Raw genomic sequence first — 27,990 nt, 5'->3', positions numbered from 1 at the left:
CCAGCACAAACCATCATTTTGTCGTCAAGTAACGACTGTCGGGATTAACTAATGACGCGCAGCGGATTATTAGCATGGAAAAGGTGTGGTTTAGTTATTTTTGCATATGCATTTAGAGATGGTTTCATCGGACGCACGTGCGGTGACGCGATTATGCATCTGGTCGGAACTTTACTTCCAATTTCTGTTTGTTTAACTCTTTAAACAAATTCCTCGTCAAAAAAAAACAAATGTTTTGGTTTTGTAGGTAATCTACATGTTGTTTATTTTGCTTGTTATATAAATAAACTACTTTAAAAGGACTGTTTTTTTTTTATGAGTTTACCGGAAGTTGCTTTGTTCAACAAAAGCCGCTTGTTTATGTTGTAACTGCTGAAACCGTCTATACATGAATATCAGCTGACGTCACTCACTTGTCTTCCGCCATTTTAACTCATTCACCGCCATTGATGAGTTATCTCATCATTTATGAGTTCATATTTAACTAATAAATATGCCTTTTTGGACGAATTTCAAAGTGAAAGTGTAATACCGCTTTTATCCACCTTTATCCACCAAATCGAATTTATCAAAAACGGAAGTTAAAAAGAGTTAATGATTTATTTTAACTGCCTTTATGTTTGATAGTCATTCTGAGTCTGATCTCTAACATAAATTCCTATACAAAAACGCAATTTTTTAAGCTTTTTGCTCAAAATGTTGTATTTTTGAAGAGAAATATCCATATTTCAGTGGTTAAATTAAGTAGAAAAAGTAAATATATAATGAAACGTTTTTTCCCCATTTTGTTTGTTTGTTTGTTTGTTTATTGTTTGTTTGAAAGCAGAGGGTGTGTTCTTTAGTTTGATATAATTTGTATGTTTATATATTTATAGAAAATGATTTTTCCTGCAAGGAATTTTGTGAAAATTCTGTTAAAATCACAAAAATGCAGGTGGGCAACTTTTCTCAAAAAGGCTGGCGGCTGTATGAGTTAAGGACCTGAAGTGGTGGCAAAAGAACTAGAAGCTATGCCTTCAATATGTTGTGAGCATCAAAATCGCTATTTTTGCAACACTGGGGGGGCTCGACGCGGCATGATCCTTTGCTCGGGGTGTCATCTGTGTCTCTACACGTGAACTCGAGCATTGAGAACATTGTTTGTGAACACAGAGTTTACTAAAGGGAAGGTTTTGAACAACTGACTTTGGATGATTTGGCTTCCGCTCACCGCCATCTTGCCAGTCAAAATGTAGCGATCTCCGAATGCAACGTAAGGAGGGAGGAGAGTAAAGATGGATAGCTCCTAAAGCATAGCTCCATATAAATGCACGGATAATTCATTGTTTTGTCGCAAGTGACAAACAATATTGACCTTCTAGTTGAAAAAGGAGCCTTATATAAGATTCATTCATTCGCAATCGGAAAGCGATTATTTACGTCTGGCAGAGATGACGAGCGGACACCATAACGGCCAGGGTCGGTTGTGCAAAGCCTTTCTTTTTAGTAAATTCTGTGTACACAAACAATGTTCTCAATGCTCGTGTTCATGTGTAGAGATCCAGCTGATACTTCGAGCAAAGTTTCATGTTGTGTTGCGTCTTCTTATATTGTAAAAATAGTGGTAGTTCGGAAGCAGCGAACAGCGGCTGGAAGAACGCATCAGGAATCGAGTAGGCTCCAATATATATATTTTTTAAAGTAGCATTTCTTTTCATGCCAGTCGAGGTGCGACATGTTGTCTTTCGTAGCCATTTACTGTATCCGTAAGAATGATAGACAGTAAAAGATAAGAAATCCGTAAATCGTAGCAAGGTAGCCAATGCTTGTCAATAGCCTACTGGTACTCGGTAGGTCCTCAAGATGGCGGCATGACGTAAAAGGTCACATGACTGAAATCCATCTATAGGAGTTTCCCTTTCAGACGCAAAATTTATGGGAGGAGATTATTTGAATGATTCAGGCAATGTGATTTACTAATGTTTGCGCATGTGATATTACGCCATTATTTAACGCAGAAAAAAATATTTATTTGGAATGCCAGAGGAACATATTATTCAAAAATATTGTTTTGCCAAGTTATTTTTTATTTGCTGGAGGAAATAAAAGAGGAGTCACTAGGAGGAGTCACACAATAGCAGGTGTTTCAAAACTTCTTGAAAACCTGCATTTTTTTGTCCTCCAGTTCATTTTAGTGTACTATAGTTTTGTTAGCTGGGATTTCACAACCCATTCAGCTGTGATGTTGTGTTGGTCATTCAGAATTGTGTTGGTCATTTTGAAAATGAGCTGTTGTGCCTGTGTTGTTCAATTTTGCACATTTTTAGTAAATAACTTACCAAAGTTAAGCAATTATTACCATTACCATCAGTGCTCTGGAATTGAGCTCTCACACAAATTTTCCCCATTTGGCCCTTAATAACTTCGTTTTTGATGGATGAATGCATTTTGATGGATATTAAAGGTCCTTGTTATAAGTCCCTCCTTCAGAAATATGTGATGAGTTTTGATTGTGTAGTTTGTTTACTGTGTTGTGATTCGATAGTAGGTTAGCTTGCTGTTAGGTTAGCTGGCGATTGATGTATTCTTGTGGGCGGAGTTAGTCAAAAAACTGTTCTAGTGACATCATTAAAGCAGGAAGTAGAGGGCTGTAGTCCAAACCGGCCGTACGCTGTAAGCTTTGAAAGACGAATTCTGTTAAAGAAAATATATCGCCTGGCATTGAACTTTGAGCTTTATCATTTTACAGGTATTATTTATGCTAGTATAGCAACATTACACACTAACTAGGGTTTAAAAAATGGGATCAGAAAAAACGTGACTTTTAAAATTCTAAAAAGCACTAGGTATCATAAACTTAAAAACATGCAACATTTTTAAACCATTTATTATAAATGTAAATTGAAATGTGTATTGGTGTATTTCATGTTAGCTATTACATTAACTACAGTTATATTCATTCTCATTCAATTACAGCAGCATGTCAAACTCTCAATTGCTAAACAAAAAACTATTGGCAGTTTAAAGTATCCCAGTAGGCTTCCCATGCAGGAAAACGTCTGGTGTATTAAGCAAACCTGTTTTGCACAATAAATGAATTGCAATCAAGGTAACAATCGAGTTTGCCTCTCAAGGTGATTTGTGCATTGTACCATGAATAAAAGCCATCTGTTTTCTGTTTATTTATTTAGGTCATGACGGCACATGGCCTGAGACTTTCTGGATCTGTAAGTTTTCCCCTCAATGCTAAGCTGTTCATAACATATATTGTAATATGCACTTTCATGCATGCTCATGTCATATGAATGAGATCTGTAATTGTAAGTTGTGTACATTTTAAATGGTTATTGAGCTGTTTTAGTAACATCATTTGTGTCAGGAGACGGCTGTGTGCTTTAAATTGAACCAGATGCCTTCATAAGAAACCTTAATTGCATTCATTTTTATTTTTTCTCACCAATACATGAGGGGGAATCAGGTGAGAAAGGCCAGAAAGGAGATCAGGTAAATGACCACAAATGATCTTACAAAGCATTTTGAGACAAATAAAATGTTTTCTTCTGTTAAATAAAAGCTCAGAATGAGTCAGTATAAAATGAAGAATCTGTTCCAGCAGCCTTGTCACAAAATGAAAAATGAAACCCATGTTTAGCCAATAAAACGAACAGCCACTCAAATTGCTTGATCCATCACTCTTCTTAGCACTGACTGTTTCCTAAACGTTTTAAAATGATGTCGCCATCCAAACAATAAACATCCTTCTGTGTACAGTCACATAATCTACCATGTATTAGATGGTTCAATCTTATAATATTATAGTATTGAGTAGTATTTAGAAAACATCCTGATATTGAACTGCTTATTTCACAAAAAAAAAAAAGATTCACTTATGGAGTAAGAAGAATGCTTTTGTAATTTTTTGTCTAATTTAAAAAAGTTTGCATACCACCATTATCACCTTATGTACTCCAGTTTGGAAATTAGTGGCCTTGTATTCAGTGTCACTTCACCTTTCAATGCTTAATCCTGTTTTTTATGGGACTGACAACCGAATTAACACCCGCAAAATGCAGGTAGTGGCAACCGCATTTACAGAAACTCTGAATAGTGTGTACATAACCAAACTAAACAACTAGTTGTTGATGAAGTATTTAAACGTGCATCATGGACATGACAGGTCTCTCTTCTGGAAAAAAAAATGCCTAGAAGGTCTTCTGTATGCGCGGTTCAGAAAATGAGAGATCTTGCACAAATCAATAAAATTGCGAACAATAATAAACCGGAAAAAAATCCAAATGCTTTACCTCAAAGATCAAAATATTGGGACTGGCAGTTTCACAATTTCATAAAACCAAAAACTTGATCACTTCATGAGCCAAAAGCCATAAACGGTTAAGCACGACAATGGTATGCAAGTACAAAAAAGCAGATTTACAAATGCATACAACACACAACGCCAAGATGGAGATTTATTGCAAAACTGCTGGAATATTATTTTGGTCAAAGCAGTGAATGATAAGCACGCAAGATGGTTATTATTGTGTCAATCATCACATTTTCAGGAGCGAGTCTTGTTCCATACAGACATGAAATTATCATTTAGGGGATTCAGCCCTGCATTTAAATGCGGTTGTCACTCCTGAAAGTTTGCAGTGTGGACGAGGCCTTAGATGATAGTAATGTCACACAAGAGTTTTAAATTGAAAGGATTTGTGAAGTATTAAAAGCATTAAAAAGATGAAAGCTTCTAACCTTCAGACTTCTTTTCTGTATTATTGAACTTCTAAAAAATATTTTTCAGTGCTATTTTCTCACCGTGCTTTCTTTCACCAGGGTGAAAGAGGGTTTGAAGGCCCACGAGGACTGAAGGTAAATGAAATCTATTAGAGAAACTTTTGGGATGATGCAGGTCAGATGAGCAAATGGCGCATGAAGAATAGAGTGTTCTGTTTTTATGTGATATTTAGATATTTTAAAGGGGACATATCATTAAAATCTGACTTTTTTATGTTGAAGTGCTATAATTGGGTCCCCAGTGCTACTATCGACCTAGAAAATGTGAAAGAGATCAAACCAGTAACTTAGTTTTGGAAAGCATGTGAAAATGGGGTAATTAAAATTTGGCTCACCTTGTGATGTCAGTAGGGGATCTTATTATAATAATACCGCCCCTTAATCTGCACTATCCAACCACGGCACTGCCATTTAATGCAGAGAGAGAGAGAGAGAGAGAGAGAGAAAATAAATGAAAGCACAATTGGGTTTTAATTTCAACAAACCATCATTATGGTGATCAGTGTTTGCATTCTATCGGCTCATGGAGGACACACCCCAAAAACGGCACATTTTTGCTCACATCTACAATGGCAATTTTAATATGCTATAATAAATTATTTGTGGGGTATTTTAAGCTTAAACTTCACATATGTACTCTCAGGACACCAAAGATGTATTTGACATCTTAAAAACGTCTTGTGAAATGTCCCCTTTAACACTCTTTTGGTTCTTAGTTAGTCTTAATTCAACTAAAAAAGGTTTGTTGAAATGTTTTGGTAAATTGTCTGGAAATGAATATAATTACACAATGTAGGGATTCGTTATGTTATGTGACAAAATATATGTATGTATGTATGTATGTATGTATGTATGTAAGTATGTATGTATGTATGTATGTATGTATGTATAGCCCTTTTCACACAGACATTCCGGAAAATACACGAAAAATGCATCCTGGATTTTTCTGGGATTCTTTGATTTTTTTGTTCATTCACACTGCCAATGATTTGCCGGCATCTGCAAGGTCCCGGAAGGACACGTGACCTGTTTAAAGTCCTGCCCTATCTTCTACGCAGTGTCTGAAGTTTGCATATTATTTATTCTCTCTCTCTTCAGAAACCATTTGCGTGCATTTTTGTTTATAATAAGCAAACTAAAAAGGAGCGTGTGACGCGCAGTTCTATGCTGGTGAATGATCTCAGCTTCAGAGTGGATATTTGACGAGCTCCCTGATCTCTGCTTTAAAACCGTTTTTTTTTTATATGCATTTAAAACCCCCGTTTTGAGGAGCTGAACAAAATATCTTGTTGGAATGACTCGGGGGCATTTTTTTGTTTATTATAGCTCAAATGAGCACGTAACGCAATATTCTTTTATGCTGCTGAATGATCTCTGCTTCAGCGCGGTAAGTGATCAGCTAACTTAACTGATATCTGCGTCAGTCCAGTTTGTCGACATTTCTCGTTGTGAATGTTGTAAATCCCTCATTTTAAAGAGTTGAACCAACTTTATGTTGCCATTACACGCGCGTCCTCACTACGGCACGCCCAGCATTGTTTATGCGTCTCATTTATCATTTCCTGATAACTGCTTTAATCTAGTTTGTGACATTTCTTGTAGCAAATGTTGATATGCATGTAAATCTCTCATTTTTAAAAGCTGAACCATAACTTTTGTTGTGTATAGCGTGTGTCCTCACTACGACACGCCCATTACGGCATTGTTTCGGCTTCTTGTTCACACAGAGGGTTTTCCATGTATCTTACTAGGTCCTCTTTCCGGCAACGATCCCAGAAGATAGAGGGGACATGTTTGCATTCACACAGACGCTTGTCTGGCAATTTTACGGGTATTTTCTGGGACCAAAGGTCTGTGTGAATTGGGTTTATGTGTCTATGTACTGTATGTATAGAAAATGCAAGGCTGTATGCACATATTTAGGGTTAGGGGTAATCATTTATAAATTGCCGTTTGAGAAAAAACCTAGCTTGATAGCCTCATAAGAAGCATTTTAGTGCACTTCCAGTTCTCTTTTCTATTGCTATTTGAATGGGGTTAAACGCCTTAAGTAAGATTTTGGATTAACACAAGCTCAAGATATTTTTGCGTTTCATTCTATGACTTAAAACACATCAGTAATACCCTCCCTTGGGACTTTTTTAAAGCTTTTATGTGTCTTTAAAAGTTGCATGGGATGGGATTACTCAAAAACAATCCCCCAAAAAGATTGATCCATGGACTATTTCCTCATCAGAGAGCATTTTTTCAAAGGCATTTCGACATTCATAAAAGTTCATTTCTGAAGATTATCTTGATGGATAAAATCTGTACAGGCAAGTGCAACAACATTTTAATTTAATTGATAACCCAAAAGCCTGTGGAAAAATCCATTTGACTTTTTGCTTCGGGAACCCACTTAACGCTTACATCTGGGTTGCATCATCCCTGCAGCTCTGTAGTTGCCAAGGTGGCTAATTTGAATGAATTTGTTACGATGTAAATCGTACAAAAACTTATGATCATTTAAAAAAAATTAAGCCCCACCCCTAAACCCTAACTCACTTGGGCAAAAGCAGATTGCAAACATAATAAGACTGTACAAACCATACAAATGATCCACCACGCAAACTAGTGAGTTTGTCTTGTGTAATCGTATTTGTTGGTCAGTAATCTGAATATTAGGGTGGGACACCTCGTCATGGCCAGCCTGAATTTACCTAAAATGCTTGGACACTAGTAGCACTCTTTTCAGAGAATGGCCAAGTTTTCAAACCTGTCCTAATGTATTGTTTTACTTTTCTTTGACCTGCTATCACCTCATAAAGGGGGATACTGGATTGCCTGGGCCAAGTGGGACACCAGGACCTGAGGTATGAACTTTTTGTTTCTGTGAACTATGAAAACTGTGAAAAGTTAAACACTTCCTCTTGTCATTTAACCAAGATGGAAAGGCCATTTTAAAGTCATTTGGCTCTAGTGTGGTGGAATTATTCTGGACCTTGTCAACATAACCAGGACAGGAACTTTGCCATGATCTCAGTGATTTACTGACTACTATCAAAACCTTGCTTATAGGCAGCTTATTGCGACCAGTTCCAGCTGGGTTAAATTGGCTGTGGCGTATTACCAGGGTCACAAAAAGCATCAGATTTTTGGCCCTCTTTTCAGTTAAGGGCACAGAGAGAGACCTCTCAGAATAGCAAGCAGTCAAAATGCTACAATTTTCACGGTCGGTACAAAATCAAAGTAACTGCAGCAAGACCTTTCAAGGGCTATTTTTATTGTTTGAGTCCGTCAAAGTCAGACACTGCGATTTCAGTTTTGGCATACTCTCGTGTTTGTCTGTGACCTCGCTGTACTTCGGTGTGACGGATAAAACGGGTCTGTACTGGTAATGTATTTGTGCTCCTACAGGGAAAAGTGGGCCCACCTGGTCCCATTGGACTACGTGGTCTTCCAGGAGACATGGTAAGTACTTCACCTATTAGTGATATGGCAAGCATCCCTATTTCTATTAATTACTATGAGGGTTTGGGATTTAGTGCATTTTCCCGACCGACAACTGCAGCTTGTTAACCAAACATTAACTGTAAACTGAGAAGATGTTAATATTAAATTGTCATTGAGTAAAAATACAGTTGATGGTTGTCTGTGACCCGGTAAAAAATACAAACATTTTATTTAATTTTAACAACAACAACAGATCAACAACAGAACCAGAACATTATCATAAGAGCACACGATCAGTCCAGAGGATTCATATCCAAAGACAACAGATTATCTCTTTACCGTATCATCTACCACAGAGGCCATTTCTGAAGCAGGACACATTTCAAAAAGTTTTGCTTTTGCATCTTCTTTCTCTGTTTGTGCAAAAAGAGAGATGTTTATGGTCAGGTTCTAGGACAGAGGCGATCAGCGAAAGTCTGTCCGGATGCACGTGAGATGGAGATGGGGACGGACCACGTCATCTTACGCACACGCGTGTGTCTCCATGCAACTTCCAAGCACAGACACATATGCAGTACAAATGATTTCTCATACAAATGATTACTTACCAGACCGTCAGGACAGCAATAATTCACATCATTTACAGGACATTCACAAATTAAGGATAGAAAAGTGGCAAGATGTCTGTAGGCACGTGTCCACATGCACCGTGCGTTAACACATTTTTTTTAAACTAATGATATTAACAGGGTTCCCACGGGTCCTTGAAATCCTTGAAAGTTTTTTATAATATACATACGTAGATACAGGTCATTGAAAGTGCTTGAATCTATTTTATGCAAAAAGTTTTCTGGGGAAAAAAAATTCCCTGTGTAGTAGAGGATAAAAATATCATAAAAATTCTAGACTTTATAAGCACACGTGCTAAACTGTTCGCTTTAAATGCTTATATCTTCTGTATGTGAATGTTGATTCATAATGCTTTCATAGTTGTGTTTGACACATGAAAACGTCTTGGGTTACGTATGTAACTGTTGTTCTCTGAGAAGGGAACGAGACGCTGCGTCTTCCTTGTCATACTTCCTGCATCCCTGTAATGCCGTCTTTGGCAATATTTCAGATAGTGATATCCTTCCTGACTTCCGCGTCAGCCTTTCTTTGTCGTTAAGTCTCACCATTGGTTGAATTTGATATACACATTCAGACACACTTACACCTGGAGGCGTCCCCAAAGTGTCACCGCAGTGACGCAGCACAAGTTCCCTCGAAAGTATCATAAAAAGGTAGCACGATGTAACTTTGCTCTCACTTGAAATGTGTCCCCACATTTAGTCCTTGAATTTGAGGGTATTGCACCTGGAAAGTCCTTGAAACGTCCTTGAATTTGAAGTTAACTAAGGTGTGGGAACCCTGTATTAATCGGTCATAAATTCTTACCATCGGTTAATCGGTCAATATGAACATTCCTATTTGGGGTTAAAAACTGTTAATCCGGAATACTACATTTGGATGTGTTGTTTGGGAAACAGAGATGAGTGATACCTCCACTTGCAACTCACTTTTTAAAGACTTTTGTGCTGTAAGTTCTGTAAAGGATGATATAACATTATATGTTTTTAACTAAAATATTATATGGAAGTAGTTCAGACAGGAATCATTCACATAGCAACACATTAAACCACTCAGCTGTATAGCAGAGGTCTGGTAAACATCCATATTACCCTTGCATTGTGCCGGTGAGGTTTTGGCATAGGTAAGTGCCACTCACAAACTCTCCAGGAAAATTGAATTCTGTAAAAATTGAATAATTTCCTTCAATTATGCACTCCTCAGTTTCTCTCTCTCTCTTACACACACACACACAGAGAAAATGAGAACGCAGAGCTGTAAGTTGTTTCTCGCACAATCAGTAATCAATCGGTAATCGGAAAATTAATTTGCAGAGACGGGAACATCTGAGTTCTCAATGTGCTGGAGAAAAACAACATCAGCATCACAATCTGTTCTCAGCACCTGCTTCTGCTAACAAGCATCTGCATTTATAAAAAAAAGAATAGTAATACTGGGAAGCGGGGATGTTAGGAGTAAAATGTAGGTGTGGTGTGATAAAAGAAGGGCCCACTAGCTGAAGTTGATACACATGTCTCATCTTCTCTTGGTTTCCAGGGCTCTCCCGGTCATCCAGGACTACATGGAAGAGATGGAATGAAAGGAGAGAAGGTAAAGAGCACTGCTTGAATTCATTAGCCATATTATAGCGTTAAACTTTAAGTGTGCCTCCATCTCTCTGATATTGCAAGGTCATTTGGTTTGCAACAGCATATAAAGAAACTTTTTTTTTCTCACTTACTTGCTGTAAATTGATGCTAATAGTAATACACATGTTGTTTCAGAGATGAGATCAATTACAGGAAACTTTAACTTAAAATGCATCCTTTTTGCCCTGAGTCGTGAAAAATAGATCAATAGATCAAATGGATTCAAAGGCTATCTTGTGATTCATTATGCACGCTTAATGGATGGATATTTTAAAATAAACATTTATAACATCACTTAAATGAAAGTCTGTATAATTGAAAGTTACTTGTCACTGTTTTACTATTATAAATGATGCTTTGCATTGACTTATTCCCCACCAGCATTTTTTGTAATTTTCACAAAAGTTTTACAAAAGGCTTTCCAGGAAAATGTTCTTCTACGAATATATATACATACAAATATATCAAATGAAAGAACAGACCATCTGCTTTCAAACAAACAAAACGGAAACAAAATGTTTATCCTATCTTCATTTGTTTTCTTTTTATCAACTGTAATGTATGGGTAAGTTTCTTCAAAAATATCAAAAATAAAATTTTGAGCAAAAAGCTGAAATAATTGTATTTTTGTAAAGGAATTTTGTTAGAGATCAGATTCAGAATGAATATCAAAACATACACAGGGTTTAAAATGTTGTTAAATTAGTTTTTGCTTTACTTATTTATAAATTGTGTAAGAGCGTCATCTTGTGGATAATAGCGGAATTACAGATTACTGTAAAAACTCGTCAGGAAAAACTTGGCAGGGAAATGTTTTCTCTTAATTGACGAGATAACTTGTCAATGGCAGGGAAACAGGTTAATATTATTGGTGCAAAACTGTGTATGTTTCTGAAGTAGTTTTTCTTAATCAATACTTAATATTCTCACACACATACCGTAAAGATCCTGTAAAGGCATGTGATGTATTTAAAGTCCTGTGCTTGATAGTTTTTTCCACAGCTTCTGAAGTTTGCTAATTATCCGTGAATTATCTCTCGAGAAACCACGCATGTGCATTTTATTTCATGATCATTTAGGTCATGATGGTGAATGATCTCAGCTTCAGCGCTGATAGTGACGAGCTCCCTGATCTCTGTTTCAGTCCAGCTTCATGACATTTTTTGTTGTGAATGTTAATCTGCATGTAAATCCCTCATTTTAAAGAGCTGAACCATAACTACTTGTTGCGATGACATGCGCGTCCTCACTACGGCACGCCCCCTTACGGCATTGTTCTGCGTCTTGTTCACACAGAATGCTTTCCTTGAATGTTACTACTGTAGGTCCTCTTTATGGGAACGATCCCAGAACATTTACAGGACGTGTTTGTGTTCGCACAGAGGCCTATTTTACAAAAAATTTGTATGTGTGTGTCAAATGACAAGCCATAGGTGACGGGATCTCTAAATTCCAGTTGTCGATGTGTGTTTATGTTTGTGCAGGGAGAGGCAGGTGGAGCACCAGGACCGATTGGACCCCCGGGCCTCAAGGGTGAGCCTGGTGAGCCCTGCACACCCGGACCCTGCAATGCGGTAGGCTCTCTTTCCCCCTCCTCCATCTGTGATCTTAAACCTATTTTCATTCAACACCTCTTACAGAAGCACAAACAGAATACAGATCAACACTTATCTAACATCCCGCTGCTTTTAATAACAACGCAGGCTGTCAGTGACATGACGCACTTGTAAATCTGTGACAGCTAATGTCAGACATTCCCACACATGCGTTCATCCTCCAACAGCAGCTGGGGTTACTGATAAACGCTTCATCGTTTAAGCTCTGACACTGGGAACGGGAAAGATGTCTCATGCTAATACACACAATTCGGTGAAACTATCTGTTAAAGCAGCCTGCCTACACACCTGTGGCTCTCTGTAAAACAAAAAAAAAACAATTTTATGAGATTAGAGGCCGTGTTATGATCTCACATGTATATTCTAGAATTTCAGAAGAGATCTACATATAATAATGTCAAAGGTTTGCTCAGATTTTCCAAACCCCAGAGTTTGCGCTCATTGCAGATTTCAATTCAAACTATTTCATCAAACTCTTTAAAGACTAAAATCATTCAGGCTCTGTTCTTGACATTATTTTATACTTCTAGACTGTTAATGCAGTCTGTCTTGTTTCACTTTCAATAACAAAAGTTTGGAGATTCATCTCCAAAGTCAATACTTACAGTAAATGTAGCGTAAAACTGTGTTACGTTTCTTGAACTATGAAAGAGCAATCCCTGAACCGCAACACTTTCCTATCAGATGTTTTTGAGACATCAGCAGTGGTAACACTATTCAAGATGTTTCATGTTAGTTACAGTAGATGCTAGCTGGACTCTGACCCCAAAAAAATGTTTGTTTGCTAAGAAAGAAGATAAAGTAAAGTTTATATTAACTATAATGGTGGTAACAAATCTTTCAGCATGAAACATATAGACAGATGGGTGGTGGGCAGACCGATCCCCTGTTGAATGTTTGAATGATGGTTTGCTGGACTGAAATCAATTTATCAGCATGAAGTCATCAGCTACCATCATTTGCTCCTGTTTTGAATAATAAAGAGAATGACATAATCGAAATTGCTCTTTCATTTGTAAGTCACTTTGAATAAAAGCCTCTGCTGAAAGATAAATGTAAATTCACCTTGTTTACAGTGTAACGTTCACACCAGAAACGAATGAAGTGCTATTCTAATATACAGTGAGGAAAATAAGTATTTGAACACCCTGCTATTTTGCAAGTTCTCCCACTTAGAAATCATGGAGGGGATCACAATATATGATTTTTTAACTATTTATTTGTATGATTCAGCTACAAAGAAGTATTTGAACACCTGAGAAAGTCAATGTTAATATCGGGTACAGTAGCCTTTGTTTGCAATTACAGAGGTCATATGTTTCCTGTAGTTTTTCACCAGGTTTGCACACACTGCAGGAGGGATTTTGGCCCACTCCTCCACACAGATCTTCTCTAGATCAGTCAGATTTCTGGCCTGTAGCTGAGAAACACGGAGTTTAAGCTCCCTCCAAACATTCTTTATTGGGTTTAGGTCTGAAGACTGGCTAGGCCACGCCACAACCTTGATATGCTTCTTACAGAGCCACTCCTTGGTTATCCTGGCTGTGTGCTTCGGGTCATTGTCATGTTGGAAGACCCAGCCTTGACACATCTTCAATGCTCTTACTGAGGTTGTTCCCCAAAATCTCACAATACATGGCCCTGGTCATCCTCTCCTTAATACAGTTTAGTCGCCCTGTCCCATGTGCAGAAAAACACCCCTTAAGCATGATGCTACCACCCCCATGCTTCACAGTAGGGATGGTGTTCTTGGGATGGTACTCATCATTCTTCTTCAGCCAAACATGTTTAGTAGAATTATGACCAAAAAGTTCTATTTTGGTCTCATCTGGCCACATGACTGGATCTGGATCATCCAAATAGTCATTGGCAAACTTAAGACGGGCCTGGACATGTGCTGGTTTAAGCAGGGGAACCGTCCATGCCATGCATGATTAGAAACCATGACGTCTTAGTGTATTACAAACAGTAACCTTGGAAACGGTGGTCCCAGCTCTTTTCAGGTCATTGACCAGCTCCCCCCATGTAGTTCTTGGCTGATTTTTCACCTTTGTTAGGATCATTGAGACCCCACGAGGTGAGATCTTGCATGGAGCCCCAGTCTGAGGGAGATTGACAGCCATGTTTAGCTTCTTCCATTTTCTAATGATTGCTCCAACAGTGGACCTTTTTTCACCACGCTGCTTAGCAATTGCCCCGTAGCTCTTTCCAGCCTTGTAGAGGTGTACAATTTTGTCTCTAGTGACAGCTCTTTGGTCTTGGCCATGTTAGTAGTTGGATTGTATGGTGTGGACAGGTGTCTTTATGCAGCTAACTACCTCAAACAGGTGCATCTAATTTAGGATAACAAATGGAGTGGAGGTGGACATTTTAAAGGCAGACTAACAGGTCTTTGATGGTCAGAATTCTAGCTGATAGACAAGTGTTCAAATACCTATTTGCAGCTGTATTATACAAATAAATAGTAAAAAAAATAATGTATTGTGATTTCTGGATTTTTTTTAGATTATGTCTCTCACAGTGGACATGCACCTACGATGACAATTTAAGACCCCTCCATGATTTCTAAGTGAGAGAGCTTGCAAAATAGCAGGGTATATAGACAATGCAATACAATCTTAATGGGTGAAAAGTCGTGCCATGGCCTGTTTCATGTCACATTAGAAGTGAATGATTCATAAATGGTATTTTATGTTGTGCTAGACCTGTTCTTTGCATTATAGCACCTATTTTCCCCTCGCTTACTGTAGGTGTGTGCAAGTAGAAATCTTACCCCATCTTACCCTAACTGTTTCAATCATTGTCGTGTTAATTCCCAAAAGTCACTTATTCATGGATGCAAAAAACTCGAGATCTCTTCACACACCTAATGTTTAGTTTACCATCCTCTTCTCACATTGCACAATATCATTCTTGCTGACTGCAGAGATCAATTTTTCATCAGTGGCGTAGAGCAAATAATGCTTACTGCAACTCTTTTACACAGTCAAGATCTGCAGGATCACTTACAAATCACACTCAGGCAAACAATTACAATTTTGCTGTGAATAGTATTAAACCCTAGAAAACCTATCAATGCTGTCCAATATTTCAGATTGACATTTCCCAGTCCATTATTCATATCTTACTTTCTGCTCTTTATGTAAATTAAACCTTATATAAGTCTTTATAAGATTATATTCAGTTTTTTTTCTGTCTTTTGTTCTGCACTAGGAGGATGCCATCTCTAGCTCGCGCGGGACACGAGGCCCAAAGGTGGGTCGCTATTAGTTTTCCATGTGCTTCATAACAATTTTTCCTCTTTTTTAAAATTCGTATGCGTTATTTTGATGTATGTGATTATTTATTGTATGCTATTTGATATGCATGTCTTGATTTATTCTTAGTTTTAATGAAATATCTCTAATCTGGCTAAGGATTTGATGTTGCTATGGCAGCATCTTCTTTATAAGCCACAAAATCTGTTGGGTCCAAATCTTATTGCATAAAATCACACCAGGGCACTTTGTGAAATTTGGATGCATGCAGCTCTGCTGGACATAAAGTCCAATTTGGTTATTTGGTTGTTTCCGTCAGGGCGAGCGAGGCGTTCCTGGTGTACCCGGAGACCCAGGGGAGAAAGGAGAACCGGGTGTTGGCATTTCTGGACCCCCTGTAAGTAGCTTTTGAGAAGGGTAATGGGGTATATTTATCTTTTCACAACTACTCTGACTCTTAAAGAAATAGTTCACCAGAAGAATATAATTATTATCCAATTAAACAGATATTGATTATATCAGCTTTGTTCAAAATGGACAAAATGACATCATTATAGTATTAATAATGTGCGCTATACAGAAACAACGTCACTTTAGGGAAATCAGAGGCCATGTTTGCAATGCCTCATGATAAAGTCCTATCTGCTGTACTTGGGAATAGGTAAAGACAGATATCTTCAAAACTGGGTGCTAAAATTACAATTAAACAACATATTTAGAACCAACATTTAATCCTGACATTAACTGTATCATAACTATTGCTTCATAAACTCATATTGAGCTAAAAACACATTTATCAAGGTTGCTACTGTGAATGCACACGCCTCACATTCCTCCCCAGAGAATCATCAGTTGTTATCCATTAATGATTGGTTCTTTTTACTGGAAGGCGGGACTTAAGTCACCAGGGCGGCCATATTAAGTCTTGCATTGTATAGTATTGTATTCATAGTATACAATGGTACCTAAACTAAAAATATAAAGATGATAAAGTGAATCAGACTTGAGATTTTTAAGTTCACACTTTGGAGTGGCATGCAGAACAGGGTTAGATTTTAGGATTGCAGAAAATGCATGAAAGCACAAAAATCTGTGATTGTTGAGATTATGAGAACAACGAAAAACTTTTCTTTCCATAGGGTTCGATGGGACCAAAGGGCGACACAGGAATCCAGGTAAAAGAGAAACATCCAGAAACATCAGTAACTAGATCATCAATCGTGTTAAATACATTGACTAGAAGTAAAACAATACTTCAAACAGAGGCTAGTTTGTGTTGACAATGGAAGTCCATTTCGATGAATTGATTTAACAGGGACCTCGTGGACCCCCAGGACCAGCTGGAATAGCAGGAAACATGGTGAAAATATATCTGCTTATATCTTTATAATTTACATTGTACGTAATAGATTTTTTTAATCAATAACTTGTTTTTGTATATATTTGTTGAAAGGGACCACCAGGCCCACAAGGCAGACCAGGACCCCCTGGACCCCCTGGAGAACCGGTACATAAAATATATATATTACTGACATGCTTTAACCTTTGTCTTGTTAAATGTTATTCATGTTCACATTTAATATTGTTTTGTGAATCTGTATTGCACTTGTTTTGATCGTGATCATTATTGACTTTGTGTGTAGAACAACTTTATTCACAGATTATGTAGCTTGAGCTGCTGATACTAGTACAGTAATGTGGTTAAAAAAACTAAAGGTGCTTCATAGTCAAGTAGCTGAAACTTGATCAACACCTTAGAAAAATTACTTGTGTTTGTTTGCTTTTGTCATTAGTAAACATGCTGCACAGTGTTGTGTACGTGTATATGAAGAGTTTGGTTCCAAAACGCAATAAACGCCATTTTTGAAAAAAATGAGTTACTGCCAGAATCAGTATTATATCAGGTCAGTATTAAAAAGTACATTTTTAATTTTACGCAAAATCCAATATCCGGCGTGTTATTCTGTCATCTTTTCTCCCTTTTTTCCCAAAATGCAATAAACGCCACTCCCCCTTTTCTACAGAATGCCATAAATCTGCTCCACAGATTACAGCGCACCATTCCACGCAATGTAAACAAACAATGGTGGCGCGTTGAGTACACGGATTCCTAGTTTTCCTCATCTACTTTGTACTTCGTGATCAACAAACAAAAACAAAATAATACTTTAATAGCATTGCTAAACCTGTGATGGTCTTCTGTGACGGGAAAGAAACGTAAGCCATCAACATCTAATACTTTACGCAAGAGGCACTCGGGAGACGGGTGCTTGTTTGCCCGGGCCGACAGCATCAAGTTTCTGTCATGTTAACACATTGACCCCAGGGGATCTTATGAAAAATGTTCCATAATTTTACTCAAAGTCAACGAAAATCGAGCAGGACCAAAACATTTTACAGCTGATCGCTGTGAAAAACGTTAAGCGACGACGTCAAGTATAACCGCAGCAATGACAGTGTTCTTAATATAACAAAGTAAGTGTTTTGATTAATGACATTAATGTTTATATTTTTAATTCGTGTGTACTACTAGTCAACTAAATGAATATAACATGGCAAAGATGATTGCACATTTATACACTGATTCAATAGATTTATAGCATTTTGAAAAAAAGACTTGTCATGGATTTATTGCATTTTGTGGAAAAAATAATTTGTTTTTATAATAAATCTTTGAAAATCAAGTTATGGATTTGAATTTTTTATGTTTTTATAACCTAAAGATGCTATGTGAAAGTTTGTGACAGAAAATGGGGGTTTTCATTGCGTTTTGGAACCAAACTCTTCATATGTAAGAGCTTTCTCTGATATTTCAGAGCAGTTGATGAAATAAACTTTTTTGCGAGCAACTTTAACACACTCACAAAATGAAAAAGAAATTAAAGTGGAGGAGAGCACATGTCATTAGTTTTTAAGATTGTGCTAAACACTGTGGGATGACGCTAGAAGTCAGGACCGATGTAAAAACGTTGTGCTTGGTACATCACACATTAGATCAATAGGTGAAGAATAGGCGTTGTTTTGTGGTTGTTCAAACACATTCAACTACATAAGTGCTTCATCACAAAAGCAATCCGGTTTAATCCTCTGAATGTGGTCAAGAGGAGCTCAAACGAGCTCAAAATGTTTCATACCCTGTGTACACCTGTATTAAGCGTCGTCCACTTGTGATCCATTTGACCCAATAGTAGTAGTTTAATGTAAATTTATTAAATGTACATTAATGGTCAATTACTGTTTACAATTATTATATTTGACCACTGAATGACATAACTAACTAATAAGTGTGTCTAGTATTTTCTAAACACAGTGTAGTAGTGTGAGTTTGATTTAAAAACATAGGATTTGTTATATACTGTAAGGAGAAGTGCATTGCGTCTCATTTGAAAAAAGGTCATCATGTTTTTTAATAATGCTGAATCTAATGCTACTCTTCATTATTTTTCTTTTTAGGCAGCGCTGCCCATTGTAGGAGACATGGGCACATTACTGAAGGTACAGTTGCATTGAGGTGTATGTCATCTTGTTTACTGTAATGGATTTGTGTTCTGCAAACCGCAGTCTTTTGAACTCTGATATTAGAAATAAATTGAAATGTATTGAACAAAATCAGTTTCTGTTTAGATGCATTTCAACAAGACTTTTTAGACTATTGCTCTGCTCCAAATACTAGTATAGGTGCCTAGATAGGCAGCTTTTAATAATATCGCACTCCAAAATAAATAGTTATGACTTGCTGCTACATACAAAAAGCTAAGGCTTATTTGCATCCATGTGTGTGATAAGCAAACGTGCACTGTCGTCCCATTTATACAATGCAAAAAATGATTTTTAAGAAAAAAATTCTGAGTAGTTTACTTGTTTTCAGTAAAAATGTCTAAAAGTTGCTTTTTATTGAATAGCAAAAAGACCCAAGAAAAATAAGTCTAGTTTTAGACCAAAAATATCAAATTTAACTGATTTTGTGCATAAAACAAGCAAAAAATCTGCCAATGGGGTGAGCAAAAAATCTTGCATTTTTTTTCTTAAACACTAAATTCAAGAAAAATTTGCTTACCCCATTGGCAGATTTTTTAAATTTGAAAATCATTTTTTGCAGTATAGGCACATATTACTATCGCACTCTTTAAATAACAAAAACAATATTGCACCATAGACTTTAGTGCAAGTTTAAGTTGGTCAATGGCGTAGTCTATTTTACTTGCCTTAAAATAGCATTGCGCCAACAATGTGCCTGAACACACCTCGTTTTCAGACCATGGGCGCACAAATGGGCGCAAATGCATTTGCTATTTAAACAGCTTGGCACTGGATGTGAAAATGATAACTGCGTTGGGCTGAAACTAGCAAAAAACCCTTGCATCACTGCATTGCGCCGAGTGTATGATATGGCCCATTGTGTTTTAGGGAACACTGCATTAAAAATGTTCTTGGCTCTATAAATCACAATCCACTTTTCTTTGTCTCGCTCATAAATTCTGACATCATTTGTTTCATACAGCATTGGAATGATATGGGAGTGAATAAATAATGTTGCTTTTTTAAATTAATTCATTCAACCAAATTAATTATGTGACTTAATTAAGCCCTGATAGAAAAAAATGTTTTCCAAAATGTCAAAGCACTTAGCGAAGTTGCTCAGTTTTTCTCCCTGTCAAAAACCTTTTGAATTGTTGAATGCTTGCACAACAAACATGTTAAACCCCCACTGTTGTAATGGTCATGTGCAATTTGCTAATTGTCAGCCTCACACAAAGAACGCAAATGTAAACTCGGCTCCAGAATCGACCAGCACCTATTGAGCAGGCCGGACTAATGCACTAGTAAATTGCTACCTTCAGAAAGCTGCTGGAAAAATGCATCGGATGTGAAATGTCACAGGGATCCTTACGACCCATTACCGTGAACCTTTGATTATGCTTTACGGCCCTACATAGTTATGCTCCTAAAGAGCAGACGAGTGAAAGGTTGCTTTCTTAGCCTGGAGTTTTAAAGATGCTTTTGAAAGCACCTTAGCTTCGGCTTTTCACATTTCTCTCTGTATCGTCTGGAAAATATATCAAAGTGAATGCATTAGGTTGGCAAGGTTAAAAAATGGGCACTGTACAACCCTAATGCATGTTTTTATCTAGTTTGCTACTTCTGAGTTTGATCTTTTAGTTTTTTAGCGGTGTGCAAAGCTGAATTACAGTGCTAAAATGAAAAGATATCCAGATGGAAAGACATGATTTTTTTTACAAATTGTGCAACAAATGTTGGTCTATAGAAGCAAATAAATGTAGAGCTTATTAACATGAGTACAAAGTGCTAGTTTTCAGTTCATTCTGCTTATGTGATGAAGTGCCGGATTCCTTCACCTTACACTGTTTGTTGTGTTTTTCTCTGGTCTGACAGAATGCTTGCAGTGTATGCCAGAGCAGATCACCAGGTTTACCAGGGCAGAAAGGAGAGAAAGGATCACCTGGAATTCCAGGTTTTCCAGGAATGGATGGAGAAAAGGTAAAAATTCAATTCCATTCAATTTTAGTTATATAGCGCTTTTCACAATTGTTAATTGTTTCAAAGCAGCTTTACATGAATAGACACAGAATAATCAATATATAATATAAGAAGTAGAATACAGTGGTTAAGAATAAACCGTACAAGCGAGCGTAGTAATAAAGTAACATATACAGTAAAGTGCTAAGTTAAGCCAATGTTGGCTGACTCTCCCGGGGATGAAAATAACCCCTAGTAGAAAAACCCTGTTTATATGTTTAATTTATATATATAAACACAGTAGGGATATGAAACGGGTAAGTGGATTAAACTGGTTCAGCCGGTGGTCGTTGGTCGCGCATAGGCTGGGCATCATGTTGGAGGACAGCGAGTAGATCAGTGGTGTGATGACCTTCACAGCAACAGGAACTGGGTCTGTTTGTCTCATTGTCCTCGGGGTCAAGGACGAGACAGGGGGAATCCTATTAGCGTAGGGGCCGTTCACATGTAATGCAAGTGTCAGTATTGTGGTTTAAAATCCACTCGGTTCCAGACAGGCTAACTATTGCGGCGTAAGTACAGTTGTGTTCAAAATTATTCAACCCCAACTGTAATTGATTGTTTTGGCCGGTTTGACATTGATTTTGATCATTCAGTCATCCTGCTTACAATTACATCAAAGAGGCATGTGTAGGTCAGACAAATATAACATAACATTTATAATGAAATAACCACAAATGTCTTTTCTGTGCTCACATCATTATCAGTTTTATTCAACCCCCAAGTGACATTCAATCTTAGTACTTAGTACAACATCCTTTTACAGTTAAAACAGCTTTTAAACGTGAAGCATAGCTTGACACAAGTGTCTTGCAGCGATCTACGGGTATCTTCGCCCATTCATCATGGGCAAAAGCCTCCAGTTCAGTCACATTCTTAGGCTTGCGCACTGCAACTGCTTTCTTTAAGTCCCACCAGAGGTTCTCAATCGGATTTAAGTCTGGTGACTGCGATGGCCACTTCAAAATGTTCCAGCCTTTTTTCTGCAACCATGCTCTAGTGGATTTGGAAGTATGCTTGGGATCATTGTCCTGTTGAAAGGTCCAACGTCTCCCAAGCCTCAGGTTTGTGACGGACTGCAACACATTGTCATCCAATATCTCCTGCTACTGAAGAGAATTCATGGTACCTTGCACACGCTGAAGTTTCCCTGTACCTGCAGAAGCAAAACAGCCCCAAAGCATGATTGACCCCCCACCATGCTTCACAGTAGGCAAGGTGTTCTTTTCTTCATAGGCCTTGTTTTTCCTCCTCCAAACATAGCATTGATCCATGGGCCCAAACAGTTCTAATTTTGTTTCATCAGTCCACAGAACACTATCCCAAAACTTCTGTGGTTTGTCCACATGACTTTTGGCATACTGCAGTCGACTCTTCTTATTCTTTGGAGACAGCAAGGGGGTGCGCCTGGGAGTTCTGGCATGGAGGCCTTCAGTACGCAGGGTGCGCCGTATTGTCTGAGCAGAAACTTCAGTACCCACATCTGACAAATCTTTTCTCAGTTCCTCAGCAGTCACACGGGGACTTTTTTCCACTCTACGTTTCAGATAGCGCACAGCAGTCGCAGTTAGCATTTTTTTTCTGCCACGACCAGGAAGCGTTTCAACAGTGCCCTTTGCCTTGAATTTGCGAATGATGCTTCCTATGGTGTCTCTTGGTATGTTTAACATCTTTGCAATCTTCTTATAGCCATTGCCCTTCCTGTGAAGATTAATCACCTCTTCTCTTGTCTTCCTTGACCATTCTTTTGACTTCACCATGTTTGTAACCACACCAGTAAATGTTTAGAAGGAGTTGAGTATCACAGTCATTTTAAAGCTGCCTAATTGGTGCTTATTAGGCTTTATTGCTGTTCCCTGACATCCACAGGTGTTTTCAATACCTGATTGAAAACACTTCAATGAACCTCTGTTCTTCAGAGTGGTAGTTCTTTAAGGGGTTGAATAATTGTGTCAATGAAGAATTCACAAAAGAAACATTTACTACTATATTACAAAACCAATTGATGTCATTTTAGTTGCATATGGTTCTTTAAGAAGTCATTGTAGGATTTCATTCTGAATACAATTACAAATGTACACTAAATTCCCTAAAACCCTTAACAGCATTGGGGGGTTGAATAATTTTGAACACAACTGTATATTACCCAGATAAGCTATGTGAATGCTTTGTTCTGGACAAACTAACTATTGCGGGATAAGTACATTTACTGGACATTTTATGTGAATGCTTTGTTAAAGAAGAATGTCTTAAGTTTAGATTTAAATTGATCGACTGAAAAATGATTACTTACACACTTTATATCCTCATAAATTAAAACTCTCCACCTGAGAGTATTGGCGAGTTCATTGTGTTTTCTGATGCAATCCATAGGATTTGATTACAAAAGCTTCTGTTAAAGTTATGATGATGCCAGGCACGTGCAACTCGGATGGTTTTGTTGTAATATGTGTGTAATATAAGTAGATATTTAAAAAATACCTTTTTGCATGTGTATGCACTGTCAGAAAAAAAATGTCCAAAAATGGTCCCTGGCTGTCACCCTTTCAAAAAAGTACACCTTTTTACCTAAAGAGTTTACATTATTAATGTAAAGGTACATATTGGAAATTAAATGTACACATATCTGTACCTAAATTAAATGAATAGGTGCTGCCTCATTGACAGCTTGGGATCATTTTAACCCTTTTTATCTGACAGTTTCTTTTTTTACTTTTTCTTTTTTTCTTTGAAATGTTGTCATCTAATTCAATGACACAAATTTCCAAATTAAAATGTCCAGATATTTTTTGGTGACTGTTGTTTGTTTTTATTAATCTTTTGAGCTGAACTAAAGGTAGATACATTTGTTTTCTGTGAATTTGGGAACTTTGGATCTGTGTCGTCATCTTCTGTGTTGATTTTAACAGGGGGATCAAGGTCTGCGAGGCCCAGCTGGTAATCCAGGGAAAGAGGGTCCGAAGGTAAACAGTCCTAAAATTTGAGCTTAGAGAGAAGAATTGTGTGACCGGCAGGCACATAAGCCCCAGAAATTTCCACAAGCTGCTCTGGCCACGGCTTTAATTCGTCCTTGATGTCCAATAACATGTGTCTCATTATGATGAAATGTTATTATAATTATTATGTGCAACTATTACTATTGCAGAGGTTTCACATAATGTGCTTAAATGCGATGCTTGAATGCGATAAATGCGATGCTGGTTGCCATGGAAGCAGAGACAGTCAGTGACAGAGGCAAAATTTAAAGCCAAAGCAAGAGCATTAATAATGTATAAGAGAACATTTTTGGGGGGAAGTTGGAAGCAATGACTGTATAAACAGGGTGTACTTCTTGTCTCAACATCATTTAGGGAGTGAAGGGTGAGAGAGGTTTTCCTGGACCAATGGGAGACAAGGGTGATGAGGTAAGTTATAAGAGAAATGTGTTTACATCAGATGTGTGAGGCAAGATGCAACAAAACTATTGTAGATGAGCCTCGCTGCTTGTGTCAACACGACTTTAGTTGATGCATTTTTGATTGTTTTTTTGTTTTGTTTTGTTACCTATCTTTCTGAAGTAACTTTCTTGTTTAGAACTTTCTAGTTAGATGTAGTGCAATTTAATTATATATATTTTCAAATATTTTATATTTTAATATAAATTATTTGAGTGTTTTTGTGTCATCTGAAGGTCTTTTATTTCCCAGGGTTCCCCTGGTGTTCCAGGACTGCCCGGAGCCACAGGTCGTATAGGTGCACCGGTGAGGTTCTTGAATCCCTTAAAAATAGTTACACAGTGCCAGTTTTCCACTACAATTGGTTTCTTGGCCCTATTTGTCATGCCAGCATCTTGCAAAATGATCATCACAAACATTCCTCTGTTTTTTAGGGACTTTTAGGCAGGCCAGGACCTGTTGGCCCCTCAGGACCAAAGGGAGAACGGGTAGGCAAAATAAATGTTTTTTTAATGTATACTTTTTACAAAATAATGCCGTTTTTAAATGAAGGTTTTTATTTTTAAGGGAAAACAAAATCCAAAGTAAGTGTGTGTGAAAAAGTGTTTGAACCCCCTGTTTAAACATACTTGTAGTTTATTACACATGAGTTCAGTTTCTCTAGCCACAACCAAGCCTGATTACTGCCACAATTGTTCACAATCAAGAAATCACTTAAATAGGACCTGCCTCCTCACAAGCTACATATTATGTTGAGATCCAAAGATATTCAGAAAAAAATGAGAACGAAAGTAATTCAGATCTATACGTTTGGATAAGTAAGTAAGTAAGTAAGGTTTATTTATATAGCACCCATCACAGATACAGAATCACAAGGTGCTTTACAAGGTAAACGAATAAAAATACAGAGATTAAAAAAGCAGAAAAATTAAAAACAAAATTAAAAACAATATCAACATAAAATGCCTGATCAACTAAAAGCTTGTCTAAAAATAAATGTCTTCAGTTGCTTTTTAAAAGACTCAACGGATTTAGCCTCACGTAACGATAAGGGCAGAGCATTCCAAAGCTTTGGTGCAACCATATAACCAAAAAAGCCATTTCTAAAAGAGTGGCCGGCTGACCAAAATTACCCCAAGAGCACAGCGACGACTCATCGAGAGGTCACAAAAGACCCCACAACAAAATCCAAAGAACTGCAGGCCTCACTTGCCTTAGTTAAGGTAAATGTTTATGACTCCACCATAAGAAAGAGACTGGGCAAAAATGACCTGCATGGCAGAGTTTAAGATGAAAACCGACGAAAAAAAGTCTCGTCTCAGTTTTGCCAGAAAACATCTTGATGATCCCCAAGACTTTTGGTAAAATACTCTGTGGACTGACGAGACAAAAGTTGAACTTTTTGTAAGGTGTGTGTCCATTACGTCTGGTGTAAAAGTAATTTTAGAAAAAGAACATCATTCCAACAGTAAAATATGGATGAGGGTAGTGTGATGGTCTGGGGCTGTTTTGCTGCTTCAGGACCTGGAAGACTTGCTGTTATAAATGGAGCCATGAATGAATTCTGCTTCGTTACAAAAGATCCTGAAGGATGTCCGGCCATCTGTTCATGACCTCAAGCTGAAGGGAACTTGGGTTTGCAGCAGGACAATGTTCCAAAACACACCAGCAAGTCCACCTCTGAATGGCTTAAAAAAAACTAAATGAAGACTTTGGAGTGGTCTTGTCAAAGTCCTGACCTCAGTCCTATTGAAATGACCTTAAAAAGGCAGTCCTTGCTCGAAAACCCTCCAATGTGGTTAAATTACAACAATTCTGTAAAGATAAGTGGGCCAAAATTCCTCCACAATGCTGTAACAGAATCATATAGCAAAAGTTATAGCAAAAGCTTGATTGCACTTGTTGTTGCTAAATGTGGCCCAACCAGTTATTAGGTTTAGGGGCCAACACTGGGCCATGTAGTTTTGGATTTGTTATACCTTAACAATGAAAAATTTCATTTAAAAACTGTATGCTGTGTTTACTTGTGTTATCTTTGATTAATATTTACATTTGTTTGATGATCTGAAATATTAAAGTGTGACAAACATGCAAAAAAATCAGGAAGGGGGCCAACATTTTTTCACACCACTGTCCCTCAATATAAATACAAACTGACACTACTTTAAGCAGAGTTTCCAAAACTGAGGTTCATTTGTTGATAAAATAATAAATCAATTATAATTAAATCATAAAATCTTTTCCAAGTTAAACATGCAAATGTTCTATTAAATTAATAAGATATTTAGTAATATGTAAATTCTTTCATCGATTTCTCATCCTCATGTTGTTTTAATCTGTATTAATTTCTTTTTCTGATGAACACAAAATAAGATATTTTGATAAATGATGATAACACACAGCTGATTGTAACCATTGACTTCCATAGTAGGAAAAACAAATATTATGGAAGTATTGTAATAAATGATGATGAAGATATTTAGATAAATAATGGTAAGCACACAGTTGACGATACCCGTTGAATTCTATTGTATTTGTTTTTCCTACTATGGAAGTCAATGGCTGTGTGCTTACCATCATTTATCAAAATCTTATTTTGTGTTCATCAGAAAAAAATATTTTTTGGGGGGTGAACTATGCCTTAAAGTTTAATGCGTAGGCTTAGTAAATTAAAGGTAATTGGTAGTGCTTAATGTTATTTTCTTCTTTCTAAATATCTTGTTTAAATAAAAACGTTGTAGACAACTTCACAAGCTTAAATAGATGATCAACAGTACAAATACTAAATGTAAGGCACAGAATTGTTTTGTTTTTCACTTTTACAAACACTATAGTTGTTTGTCCAAGCTGTTCTGCATCTGCATGTACTCGCATCCTCTCTGATAAATGAATGGATCGATACTCTCACAAATGGTTTGTGCGAGATAGGGAAAATGTTGCCCAATGAGATTGGCGAGCTCGTGTTGTGCCCAGCGGTGTTCAGATACACAGTAAAAAGAAAACTGAGGCATTTTTCTTTAGTTTTCATCAACTGCTCGGCTGTGTTGAGAGTTTGCTATGTAGGGCCAAGGGGCAGAGAGTCTATAGAGAAAATATCCAAACGTTCCTTCTGTTATTATTCACATCATTTGCTAACAATGCAGCGTGGCATTGGCGTTGATTTTCAATATAATCACATACTGTGTTCAGAGAGGCAGGGTTTGTGTTATGCATGTAAAGAAAAGAGATGTCTTGTTTGTTACAGGGCAGTGAAGGTCCTCCAGGTCAACCCGGACCCCCCGGACCTCCTGTAAGTTCTGTTGCTTCATTTTGCATATATTGTACTTGCAAAAAATTGCCACACAAATGAAATGGAAAAACAGAAAAAAAGTCTGCAAAAAAAATGAATATAAACTTGTATACATGTATGCTTTAGTTATATAACTTATCTTGTTATACGATTATTGGTGTTGTTTTTTGCAGGGAGGTCCGTATACAGAGGGCAATGGAATGAGCAGTCTCTATAAGCTTCAGGTAAAATACAACTAAAATGCATCCAAGTTATCTTAAAGAGATAGTTCACCCAAAAAATAAAAATAATTTTATTATTTACTCAACCCAAAACCTGTATACATTTCTTTGTTTTGGTAAACAGAAACAACTTTGACTTCCATAGTAGGAACAAAATGTGTGTTTGAAAAAA

General features: G+C 37.3%; 1 protein-coding gene across 2 annotated transcripts in view; it reads left to right on the top strand.

Moving 5' to 3' along the window:
• The window catches only part of LOC129415714 (uncharacterized), a 222,285-nt gene that overhangs the window by 151,878 nt on the left and 42,417 nt on the right, over positions 1-27,990 (top strand). For both annotated transcript variants that reach the window (XM_073873599.1, XM_055169813.2), the window contains 20 exons: positions 3,171-3,206; positions 3,448-3,483; positions 4,813-4,848; positions 7,581-7,625; positions 8,170-8,223; positions 10,372-10,425; positions 11,948-12,037; positions 15,293-15,334; positions 15,656-15,733; positions 16,476-16,511; positions 16,652-16,696; positions 16,790-16,843; positions 18,790-18,831; positions 20,731-20,835; positions 23,784-23,837; positions 24,225-24,278; positions 24,561-24,614; positions 24,743-24,796; positions 27,553-27,597; positions 27,771-27,821. In XM_073873599.1, coding sequence (XP_073729700.1) covers positions 3,171-3,206; positions 3,448-3,483; positions 4,813-4,848; positions 7,581-7,625; positions 8,170-8,223; positions 10,372-10,425; positions 11,948-12,037; positions 15,293-15,334; positions 15,656-15,733; positions 16,476-16,511; positions 16,652-16,696; positions 16,790-16,843; positions 18,790-18,831; positions 20,731-20,835; positions 23,784-23,837; positions 24,225-24,278; positions 24,561-24,614; positions 24,743-24,796; positions 27,553-27,597; positions 27,771-27,821 — 1,065 coding nt within the window. The remainder of the gene's footprint in view (positions 1-3,170; positions 3,207-3,447; positions 3,484-4,812; positions 4,849-7,580; positions 7,626-8,169; positions 8,224-10,371; positions 10,426-11,947; positions 12,038-15,292; positions 15,335-15,655; positions 15,734-16,475; positions 16,512-16,651; positions 16,697-16,789; positions 16,844-18,789; positions 18,832-20,730; positions 20,836-23,783; positions 23,838-24,224; positions 24,279-24,560; positions 24,615-24,742; positions 24,797-27,552; positions 27,598-27,770; positions 27,822-27,990) is intronic.

This window comes from Misgurnus anguillicaudatus, chromosome 11, assembly GCF_027580225.2.
Source record: "Misgurnus anguillicaudatus chromosome 11, ASM2758022v2, whole genome shotgun sequence".
Lineage (NCBI taxonomy): Eukaryota > Metazoa > Chordata > Actinopteri > Cypriniformes > Cobitidae > Misgurnus > Misgurnus anguillicaudatus.
This window is presented reverse-complemented; position numbering and strand designations above follow the sequence as displayed.